Source organism: Myotis brandtii, unplaced genomic scaffold (assembly GCF_000412655.1).
Source record: "Myotis brandtii unplaced genomic scaffold, ASM41265v1 scaffold265, whole genome shotgun sequence".
Lineage (NCBI taxonomy): Eukaryota > Metazoa > Chordata > Mammalia > Chiroptera > Vespertilionidae > Myotis > Myotis brandtii.
Window position 1 is genome coordinate 2093109 of NW_005360086.1, and position 11620 is coordinate 2104728.

At 52.7% G+C, this 11620-nt stretch overlaps 1 protein-coding gene and 1 long non-coding RNA gene across 3 annotated transcripts in view; one reads left to right on the top strand and one right to left on the bottom strand.

Annotated features, from left to right (window-relative positions):
* The window catches only part of LOC106726431, a 19480-nt gene that overhangs the window by 2270 nt on the left and 5590 nt on the right, over window positions 1-11620 (top strand). For both annotated transcript variants that reach the window (XR_001362503.1, XR_001362502.1), the window contains exon 2: window positions 9165-9332. This is a non-coding gene — a long non-coding RNA (uncharacterized LOC106726431). The remainder of the gene's footprint in view (window positions 1-9164; window positions 9333-11620) is intronic.
* Window positions 3970-7690, bottom strand: LOC106726430. The gene is made up of 3 exons (XM_014541195.1): window positions 6959-7690; window positions 5577-5691; window positions 3970-4508 (listed from the first exon to the last, which is right to left on the bottom strand). The coding sequence occupies exons 1-3, from the start codon at window positions 7368-7370 to the stop codon at window positions 4406-4408; spliced, it is 630 nt and encodes a 209-aa protein (XP_014396681.1). The 5' UTR covers window positions 7371-7690; the 3' UTR covers window positions 3970-4405.

The window sequence follows — 11620 nt, forward strand, 5'->3', positions numbered from 1 at the left end:
GCTTACCACAGGTGCATGAGTGCATTAAAAAGATTTATCTTGGTCTTATTTTTTAACAGTAATGGGTTGGAATTGTATTATTATTCAACTCAGTATTTTCACTTAATTGCACATATCCAGCAGATAGAGCAGTACATATGGATTTATCTCATTCTTTGTTACTATTGCATAGTATGTGGTGGTTTCCTGTCTTTTACTATTATAGAGGATGTGGCCATTAATTTTCTTATACAGGTCTCTTTGTGCACATGTGCATTCTCCAGGGGAGATATCTGGACGTAGAGTTGCTGGATAAACAAATTGAAAAATTTGATTAAAATACTTGATAAAAATTGTTCTCCAAAGAGGCCATGCCAGCTAAGCAGTGATAAAATGTCACTGCTAGATACCACTATTTATAACCTAACTAGAGGCCCGGTGCATGAAATTTGTGCACGCGGGAGCGGGGGTGGGGTGGGGTGGGGAGGGTGTCCCTCAGTCCGGCCTGCACCCTCTCGCAGTCCTGCACCCTCTCGGGAGCCCTTGGGGGATGTCCGACTGATGGTTTAGGCCTGCTCCTCATCAGTCGGACATTCTTAGTGCTGCCTCGGAGGCAGGAGAGGCTCCTGCCACTGCTGCTGTGCTAGCCAGCCATGAGCCCGGCTTCTGGCTGAGCAGTGCTCCTCCTATCGAGCACTGACCACCAGGGGGCAGCTCCTGCATTGAACATCTGCCCCCCGGTAGTCAGTGCACATCATGGTGACTGGTCATTCCGCCCTTCGGTTGATTTGCATATTAGCTTTTTATTATATAGGGTGAGTGAAAAATGATATCTATTACTTTTTAGTTGGTTGTATTCGGAGTTTTATTCCTTCCATTGAAAAAAGGACAACAAAAGTTATATGATTCACATTTTCCATAAGAGAAGTTAATACTTGTTCCCCTGGGAAAGCAGCTTCCCATCACCCTCCACCTCCCAATCTTGACAGTATTTATTGACATTTTCTTTTCTTGCTAGTATTTTATTCATCTTTGTATCTCCAGCATCTAGTTTAATGCTTGCTCCACATACAATATATAAAATTTTATGAGCTCAAAAAAATCTGATGTGACTCAGTGGTTGAGCGTTGACCTATGAGCCAGGAGGTCACGGTTCGATTCCTGGTCTGGGCGCATGCCCAAGTTGTGGGCCCAGTCACCTAGAGTTGGGTGTGCAGGAGGGAGCTGGTCAATGATTCTCTCTCGTCATTGATTCTATCTCTCTATCCTTTTCCCTTCAATGGGGCAGGGGCCTTGGCCTGTCACTGCCCATGTCCCACGCCACCCAGCCCCAGTACCCCGTTCCCCATCAGGTGATCGGAGCCTGCTGGCTGGGGGGAAGAACCAAGAGGTCGGCTATTCTGCCAGCTCGCTGGCCCTGCCCCCTGCCGCCACTCATCCCAGGTTCCCCGTTTGCCATTGGGCGATCAGAGCCTGATGCCCGGGGGAGGGACCGAGAAGTTGGCCATTCCTACCTGCTCGCCAGCCCTACCCCCACCGCAGGTCACCCTCTGTGTGTTGGGTGACCGGCAGGGCGGGGGCCTTGGCCTGGCGCCGCCTGTGTCCCCTGCCACCCATCCCCGGTTCTCTGTTCGCCATCATGCTGGCTGGTGAAAGGGACCAAGAGATGGTCGGTGCACCTCATAGTGACTGGTCAAGTGGTAGTTCTGGTTGTTCCACCATTAGGGTCAATTTGCATATGGCCCTTTTATTATATAGGATTATATAGGACTAGAGGTCCAGTGCACAAGATTCGTGCACTTGGTGGGGGTCCCTCAGCCCGGCCTGTGCTCTCTTGCAGTCCGGGAGCCCTCGGGGGATGTCCTACTGATGGCTTAGCGCTTCCATGAAGGTGGGAGAGGCTCCTGCCACCACCACTGTGCTCACCAGCCATGAGCCTGGCGCTCCCCCTGTGGGAGTGCACTGACTACTAGGGAGCAGCTCCTGTATTGAGCATCTGCCCCCTGGTGGTCAGTGCGCATCATAGCGACCTGTCATTCTGCCGTTTGGTCGATTTGCATATTATTAGCCTTTTATATAGGACTGGATTCATTGGGGTGACAATAACTAATAAAATTATATAGGTTCCAGGTGTACAGTTCTATAATATATCATCTGTATGTTGTATTGTGTGTTCACCACCCCAAGTCAAGTCTCCTTCCATCTCATTTATAACCCTTTACCCTCTTCTGCCTCCCCGCACTGTAATCACCATGCTGTTGTCTGGGTCTATGAGTTTTGTTTGTTTTTGCTTGACATTTCTTTTTTAAAGGAAGGCCTTGAGCCCATTGGTTCTTGTCATGGGCCCCCATTCCTCCTGCTGTCAGCTGCAGGCAGGGTCTCTCTCCTGCCTAATGACCCAGGGTTTGTGGCCATGCCTGTAAGAACCACGGGGGTGAAGGACCAGGGCAACTAGGAAGGAAAGTGCCTGGTAAATGCCAGTATTGTTAACTAAATATGTTATTGTGGAGAAAATGCAATCGTGGGACTGCTGATATTTTGCAGAAAATACATTTTATTTAAAATCTCTAACAGTGGTGTTTTCTTTGAGGGTAACTTCCAATCAGTAGGGGCCACTCTGAAGTGCAGGTGGATGGCAGAGGGCACTAGAGGAATGTGAATGTAGTGGGCCCTGGTCATGGCTAGCCTAGGTCAGAGGGGCCCTGGCTTACCCGCCCAGACTAGTCTAGAACAATGGCTCCAGTCCCAGCATCAGCTTCTGACTGGTCTCCCTGAACCCGTGCCTTCCTGCTGGGAGCAGTCCTCCATCCTGGAGTCATACACATTGTGTGCACCTGACCCCCCCACCCCCAGGGGAAAACCAGCTGACCAATCCTAGTTAGCATTGGACTTGTCGAGAAGATGGGACAAGTTCAACCTTGGAGGATGTAGCACAGTCATCACGAGATTCCTATAGAGAAGGTTCAGGACGGAAAAGAGGGGAGAGGGCCTGGAAGGACTATCCCCATAAGGTCAGAGTTTGGTTCCAGATGGAAACATCAGATATTTCCAAAGGGAAGGTTGCGGTGTGGTTAGAGAGGAATCACAATGTGAAGGTGGGGAGTTTGGAGTTAGATCTGAAGGCAGGCGGGTGATGCCCACGGCTTTGGAGCCATGGGAGGCCAGGGGGATGTCAGGAAGAGTAGCCTGTGGCCGGGGCAGGGTGGAGCTGGCAAGGGAGAATGGAGAACAGCCTGGTCCAGGAGAGAGGGAATGGCCTAGGCAGGGCAGTCATGGGGGCAGAGGGGAGGGGGCCGTTTAAGAAGAGTGGGCCGGCCATGTGACATGCTGAATGCTGGAGCAAGAGGGAGAAGCCCTGAGACACAGGACCTGAGACCTTCTCCCCTACAGCCACCGAGCTGGTCTTCAAAGGGTGCCAATCCCGAGACCCAGAATGGACTGTACTCCCTCCCTTGCTGTTCTCCCGAGTCCCACGTTACACAAGGTGGAGCTGTGCTTGCCCTCCTTCCAGGGCACCAAGGGGCCTCCTGCTCTCCCCAACACCGCCTCCTCCTCTAAGTGAGTTGTGTTGGCATCTCTCAGACCTGGACCCTCCCATGCTGGACACTCACCAGAGCCCTCCCCGAGGAGAAGGCCTGCTAACCCATGTGACAGGGTCTGTCTGGGGAGAGAGGGCTCCTGTGCCTGTGCCATGCTGGGTCAGGCAGTCACTTATCAGGAGGGAGGATGTCCCGCACCCACATGTGGACGCAGCCCTGGGCCCCACTTGCTGCTGCACGGTGCCTTCCCCCACCACCAACCTGGAGAGAGAGAAGCTACATCACAGCTTGAGCCGCGCCTACCCCCAGGACAAAGACAGTCAGCTGAGAGGAGTCAGTCATTTATTGCAGGATGGGGGTAGGGGGATGGGAGGGGAGATTTTTTTTTCTGCCAAGGGCCATTTGTATATTTGTAACATCATTTTCAGGCCATACAAAATTACCAACAAATTAGCTTGCTATATTTGGTCAAACATTTAATTAATTCACCCCTGATGCTTTGGCAGGGCCAGACCCAATGATTTCAGGGGCCTTATAAGGCCCACAGGCTGGATGTTCCCCACCTCTGACTTATTGACTCTTATTGACAAGAAGTCAGTCCCCTTGGCACCAGGTGCAACATGTCTCCCCTGCTCCCCCACCCTCCAGTCGCTGGCCCCAGACCCTCAGTGCCAATCACCTTTGCAACCTGAGATCCCTGTGGGGTCTGAGAGGCACAGGGAGGCAGAAATCAAGGATTCTGTAGTTTAAATATGTGAAGTGTGACAACCCACCAGACCCTCCGTGGCCTAGCAATGTTGGCGCAGAACAGGTGGAGGGTGGAGGGGTGGGGGTGGGGGCAGGTGAAGCCAGGAGGCCTCCGGAGTCCAGGGTAGAAAGGAGCCGGATCACATTTCCGTCGGCAAGCAGGGTTTTATCTTCCGTAAGACAGCGGTAACCCATTTGTCTGTCTTCAAGGCACAGCTCTTCTTGCCTCCTTTCAATTTGAATCTATGGGCAGAGAACCGAAAAGGCATCGAGTCACCCAGCAGGCACCACACACGAGTCCCCTTGCCCCTGCTTGCTTACTGCTGGGTGCCCCTACGCTGCTGTCTCTCTAACAGGTGCAGTCACTGCGCCAGACCCGTGGCGGGCTTACCGGGGGCGCACCCACGCTTCAGGGGAGCTTATTAAACGGCCTTCCCTGCGCCCCTTTCCCTGAGATTTTCCCCAGTGCGTCAGAGTGGAGCTGAAGGCTGTCAACATCCTGAGGATTGACAGGCATGGAAAATTCCCCTCCTGGGAACCTTGGAGGGCTTCTCTGCGCTATCTTTTCCCCTGTCTGTACGTTAGGGACGCTCAGTCATTCTAAGGGTGTGTGTGTGTGTGTTTCTTTTCTGATCTGCCCTCTCCCACACCCCACCCTCCTGGCTCCTAAGCTTGGCCATGGACCAAGTAGACCAGTTCTGCCCTTTATTATCTGGGTGATCTCAGACAACTCTCTCTACCTCCCTGAACCTCAGTTTTCATGATAATGAAAATATGTGACCCCAAGATGATTAACCAAGACAATATACACGAAAGTGCCTTCTAGACACCGAGCGACAAGGTGATAACGACCTGGATGCAGCTATGGTGTGTGCTCCACCTCACAGGCAGGACTGCAAAGGAGCACCTGGAGAATGCAGGGCAGAGTCACCAGCCCAAGGCCACCCAAGACTAGAGGCTGGCAAATCTGGAGTCAGGCACTAATCGTGACGCCCTCACTCTTCTTGCTGTGCAGTAATACCGGGAGCGTGTAGGCAACTCCCTTAATACTGTGTTAGGATAGAACACTTGGCTCCTCGGAGCGCCAAAAACTAGTCACTGCAGGAACACACCGGTGCAGGCGAGGACGCGCGGAGCTCCCCCTGGCGCCCACCCTCAGCTCTGCACCCAGGTTTTAAAGGCCTTGCTCCCAGGGTTTAGAAACCTTACTCTGGTGGGACATCGCCATCTATCGACCACTTTTCTAATTCCAGCAGCGGTTTCTGTTCTCTGGAGGAGGAAGTCAGGAATGGAACAGGGAATGGCACTCACATTAGACGATCCTGGTGGGAGCAGGAGGAACTGGAGTTTCTGTAACACAGGATGCTCTTCGGGGAAATCGCTTTCCTTACAGATGTGAAGCAACAATTGGAAGACGACACGTGCACTAGAAGAGAGACACAAAAATGGTTCACATTTGGTCAACCTGGCTTTCTTTTCTCTCTTTCAACAACAAGAACCACCCTGGCCGGTTTAGCTCCGTGGATAGGGCGTCAGCCTACGGACCAAAGGGTCCCTGGTTCAATCCCTGTCAAGGGTGCAACCAATCCATGTGTTCTCTCACATTGATTTTTCTCTCTGCCTTTCCCTCTCCCTTCCACTCTCTCTCTAAAAAAAAAAAATCAAAACAACAAACAAAAAACCCTTCCAGGACAGGCTCAGGCTTTGGGAGGGCCCTGGGGCAGCACAGTCCCACCAGCCACCTAGTTCTGTGTTTAGGCAGAGTCAGGACACTGGGGTTCAGATCTTAGCTCCCCACAAACCAGTGGGTGGCCTTGAGCAAGATCTCTTGGGCCCCAGACCTCCCATCTGTAAGATAAGCCAGTCTCTAGACTGGTTTCTAAAGGCTCTTCCACCTCTGACATCCCACCACTGGTGTGAGGTTCTGCCCCAATATTGGGGTTCAAGAATCTCATGCCCTGGGGGCCTGGTGAGTCTGGCTCATGCAGGACAACTATGGTCTTGGGGCAGAATTAGACACCGTTCAAGGAGCTCAAACTGAGAGAGTGACAACGGAAGTCAGCTCCCCCACTGGCTCTCAGAATGCCCTGCCCCCCTGTCCTCAGCTCTGTCCTGACCCCTCACCCGACCCTGCCTGTTTCTACACCCCGGCCCACACCCCACCCTCCTGGCTCCTTCCTCCTGGTCTTACTGTTTATAAAGCCCCTTTGGTGTATCTATCATTCTCTAAACAGCCTTGGATGTTAGACATTCTCAGTCCCACGTTAATGATGGGGAAACCAAAGTTTGAGAAGTAAAGTGACTTGCTGAAGGCTAGCCAACTCTCACAGCCCCGGGTCCTGACCTCTGCCCTGTATCTGTTACCTTGTGGAGGCCAGACCCAGGGCCCCTCTGGACCTCAGGCCTCCAGCTAGTAACCTCACAGCCCCCTCCATCTGTCTGCAGGGGCTGGACGAGGCAGGGCCTCCTTTTGCAGGAGCGAGTGGCTCAGCTGTCTGTGGTTGCCCAAACTCCTGGTTCTCCTACGGGCCCTGTGCCCCACCCATTCATTCCCCCTCTTCCAGAAGAATTCTTCCCGGAGCAGGCGAGATGGAGGCAGGGAGTGTAGGGTGAGCTCTGTCTGCAACCCCAGGGTGCCTGCCCACATTGCTGCCCTCCCCAAGGTGAAGCTAAGAGACGCCAGCCCCACTCACAACTCCAGCTGTCCCCATCCTGCAGCCACGTCCCCACCAGCAGCAGGCACACCAGGGCCATGGTGGTGAGCTTCATCGCGGGCTGGCTCGGGTCTCTCTGGAGAGGTCTCACGAGTCTGGTGAAGCAAGTGCTGTCCGTGCCCCATCCCACAGTGGCCAGGGTTTTTATAGAGCGAAATGGGTGCTCCCAGGTGGGGAAGTCATGGGGAGAAGAGGTGGGTACACAGGTCCAGGGCCGCGTTGACCACGCCCTCCCCACCCCTCTGAGGGATGCAACGCGCAAGTGCCTGGAAACTTCCCACGTGCAGGAGCAGATAGGGATCTTGACAAAGTGAGTAGGAGCTGCCCCCTGAGAAGCTGAGAAGAGTGAGTGAGAGGAAGTGGCCTGCTTGTGGCTTCTCTGATCCCACATCTTTTCATCCAGGGATGCAGCCGCTGTCCCCAGCTAAAGGGCTCTGGGCCAGGACTAAGACACATGTGCATTTGGTCCCCAGTTCTGCCAATCAGCAGTTGCGTTAACTTGCCCCAGTCACCTATCCAGTGCTATGTGCGAATGGTTGCATATGACTCATTGTTGTGCATATGACTCAATGTTTGAGCCCTGCCTGTATATTTCCCATTTCAATGATCTCATCACCGGACAGCTTGCCCTGTTCCAGCAGTCCAGAAGTTAGACCGGGAAAGCCACTGAGATGCACACCTGACCTCCAGCTGCTGCCCTTTGACTCACAGATAAACAGTAAAAGGCACCCAGTGTCGGGACAGTGGGAGATGAAGGCATCAGAGCGGCCTCCCAGGGAATGTTCACCAAGCAGTCTCCCACGGAGGGCTGAATGGGAAGGGGCATGCCAACAGAGGAAGGGGCTGTGAGGCAAGATGGAGAACATTCATTCAGAGATGCCAGGTGGAGCTGGAGTAGGGGGTGGGGTGTCAGGGGAGTGACAAGAGTGAGGAAATGGCTGGGAGAGGTGCGACTGTACAGCGACGGAGTGGCCAGGTCATGAAGCCACTGTGCGCAGTGCTTACAATAAGTAGCATGTAGTAGATGCTCAAGAAAGAGGAGCTGGGCCAAATCTGAGGGTTAAAACCATGAGGCCAGCGTGCGCTCTGTGCTCATAGAGTGTGGGCCGGGCTGATCTGCGCGGCCGTGCACTCTCTAGCTCACAAAGCAGCAGTGGCTTCCCATCGTCAAGTGCACGAAGCTCAAGCCGCTCATTCGTGGCTCCTCCTGGAACGTCTCCTTGGGTTCCTGCATGTCTCAATATTTGCGATTCCTGAACTTGCCACATGCTTTTCTGTGTCCAGGACTTTGCTTCTGCTGTAACCTCCACCTGCAGGGCCCTCCTCGCTGTCTCCCTCTGTGAACTTTCTGCCCATTTCCAATGCCTTTGTCTCCTCAACGACCCTTCCGCTATTCCCATTCAGCCTCCTTTGAAGAGGCCCCACCTCCTGCCTGGATCTCCCCCATGAAGGTCTCAGATCTCTGCCACCCCTCTGCTCTGTGCATTCTTCAGAGAAACTCCTGGGTGGGCGTCCTGGCGTGTTGAGTTGAACGGGCCTGGAAGACCACATGCCAACTGTGGCTCTGAAAGTGTCCTGGGTGAGCTTTTGAAAGATGTCTTGGCCTTGTTTCAGAACCAGAATCAAAACCTAAGTACCGCCCTAGCCGGTTTGGCTCAGTGGATAGAGCATCAGCCTGCAGACTGAAGGGTCCTGGGTTTGATTCCGGTCAAGGGCACATGCCTGGGTTGCGGGCTTGGTCCGATGTGCAGGAGGCAGGCAATCAATGTTTCCTTCTCATCATTGATGTTTTTATCTCTCTCTTCCTCTTCCTTCCACTCTGAAATCAATAAAAATATATATTTTTTACAAAAACCAAAAAACAAACAAAAAAACCTAAGTACCGCCCTGGGCTGGCATGGCTCAGTGGTTGAGTGTCATCCTATGAAATAGAAAGTCACAGTTCGATTCCTGGTCAGGGCACATGCCCAGGTTGCCGGCTTGATCCCCAGTGGGGGGCATGCAGGAGGCAGCCGAATGATAATTCTCTCTCATCATTGATGTTTCTATCTCTCTCTTACTCTCTGAAATCAATACAAATATATTAAAAATAACAAACTAAAAAAACAACTTATGTACCTATACTTGTAATTCAGGCCCCAGAAGATAAGAATCATGTATCCAGCACATTCTCTTCATATTACAGATGGAAAAAAGGCATCTCAGAAAGAGGAAACTGACTTCCCAAGGTCACACTGAAAAGTATTGCAGAGATGGGACTATGGACACTCAGGCCACCTGGACATCTGACCTCCACCTCCATTGGTTCCCATGCTCCAGCCAGCTGCGGCCTGCCGCCCACAAAGTACTTGAGGTAGTAGACATGACTAGCTGTTGTCACTCTCCTAGTCTCTTTGTCTTTGCAGATTGTACTTTTAAAAAATTTCTTTACTGTCAATTTAGGCGGGGGTTTGGAAGAGAAGAGACAAAGGTGTGTGACCAATCTGCTGACTGTTGTAACCATAGGTCCTTTAGACTCACTTGGGACATGGAGAGGACAGATGTGGTCACCCAGGAAATTCTTCCCTTCTCTTGGGGACACAGCCGGCCCACTCGAGAAGGGGACGGGGCTGCCCCTCCAGAAACTCACTTCTCCCCCGTCACTGGGAGCCAGGACTGGGAAGGAGAGAACAGAGAGCTTAGTCATGCTTCCCCTTCCGGGCTCCTCGGCACCGGCCCCAGGAGAACTGGCTGAGACCCTCTCACGCAGGACCTAGTGCTCCACACACTGGTCTGCCCAAGCCCAGCCTGGCCTCTTCCTCTCTAGCCCCTGGCAGAAAGGTGAGGGCCAAATAGTCAGTACATCAATAAAATGCGTGGACTTGAATGCGGTGGGTCACAATGGCCTAGGATGGATCGAGAGGCAACCCTGAGCCAGTTGTTTCTATGAACAACCCTTTTCTTAGACGTTTGAGAACCAGGAAGTGCCTGTAGAAAGGTTTTCGTAGTCATCTTTTATGAAATAGGTTCCCACCTCTGGACCAGGCCCCAGCTGCCTCCTGCAAATACAAGCCCAGCTCCCAGTCAGGCCCCCCAGCGTGCAAACGCCTTGGGATTCAAAACCCTCTCTTGCATTTTCCAGGGCCTCTTACACTCCGCTGGGGTTCCTTTGCCCCCTATTTTCTCTCTCACATTCAGCACTTTTGTTTTTGGAGGAGGCCTCTCTTGTCTGGCTCTCAGCGACACCGTGAAGGTGGCGGGGCATTAAGCATCTTTTGTAGCAACAGCAAACCTTCAGGTGCCCAGAGAAAGTCATCAGCTCTTCAGTGTGTGGACACAGCCTCTGAGCTACTGAGCTGACAACAACTCAGCCCCCTGTGCCCGAGAGGAAGGACAAATGCCCCCACTTACACAGTCCGACACAATGCGGCCACACATGGGGACTTCACTCTCCCTTCTGCCTGCGATGCTCCTTTCAGCCTCATCGGGCTAACTAGCTGCAGCCAGCCCACCTGGGCTCCCGCCCCCCCCCCCCCCCCCCCCCAAGAAGATTTGCTCCTTTAGCCGTTGTGTTGCCCGATGGGCCACATCCCTCACTCGTCTGTAGGCCTGTACAGAGTGGCTCAACATGGAGCCCAGGGACGCGGCTGTGGGCCAGGCTTCACAAGATCCTGATCACCAAGCGCGGGCCTTGGGACCGGACTCTCTTGGCAGGCCTTTTTGCACTCTCCTGGCAGCGGAAGGCCATGAACAGTTTTTTATTCAGAATAGGGGTGTGGCCAGATTTGTGATTTGGACTGAAGGCTTGTGCAAGACAAGGAATGAAGTCACATTTAGATGTGAAAGAGTCCAGGAGAGGTGGCAGGTGAGGTTCTTCAGTGAAGGAGCATAAAAACATGCTTCCCACCCACCCTCTCCTGCCTTCTTCGCAAGGTGCATAGTTTTGATTCAGGGTCAAACAGCTCAGAATCACAAAGCTTTCTGAATCCAAAACCCCTGTCCCGCCTACTGGGCTTCTCTGAGCTCCCGACTTCCTGGTGCTTTCTAAGTTTCAGCTGGAAGCATTTTGCTGTGGCCCACGGCTCCTGGGGTAGCTGGGATCTAAACGCCTCAGGGGCTGGGATCAGCCCTATTAGGCTCTATTGCCTGGACCCTCACCAGGAAGGGAAGGCTCCCTCCGCATCACAGGCCTGACCCGAAGGCCAGTTCCACCAGGGTGGCTGGTGGGCAGGGGTCTGCCCACACTTGGAGACCCAGAGTCACTGTGCCAAACTGCGGAGGGTCCCAGGGCACCCAGGCTGGGGACTTTGAACGGAGTGAAGTGGTGGGATGGGACGCCCTGGGGAGGCTTTTCAATGCACTCCTATTGCCCTAGACCAGTGATGGCGAACCTTTTGAGCTCGGCGTGTCAGCATTTCGAAAAACCCTAACTTAACTCTGGTGCCGTGTCACATATAGAAATTTTTTGATATTTGCAACCATAGTAAAACAAAGACTTATATTTTTGATATTTATTTTATATATTTAAATGCCATTTAACAAAGAAAAATCAACCAAAAAAAATGAGTTCGCGTGTCACCTCTGACAAGCGTGTCATAGGTTCGCCATCACTGCCTTAGACAGTGGTTCTCAACCTTCTGGCCCTTTAAATACAGTTCCTCA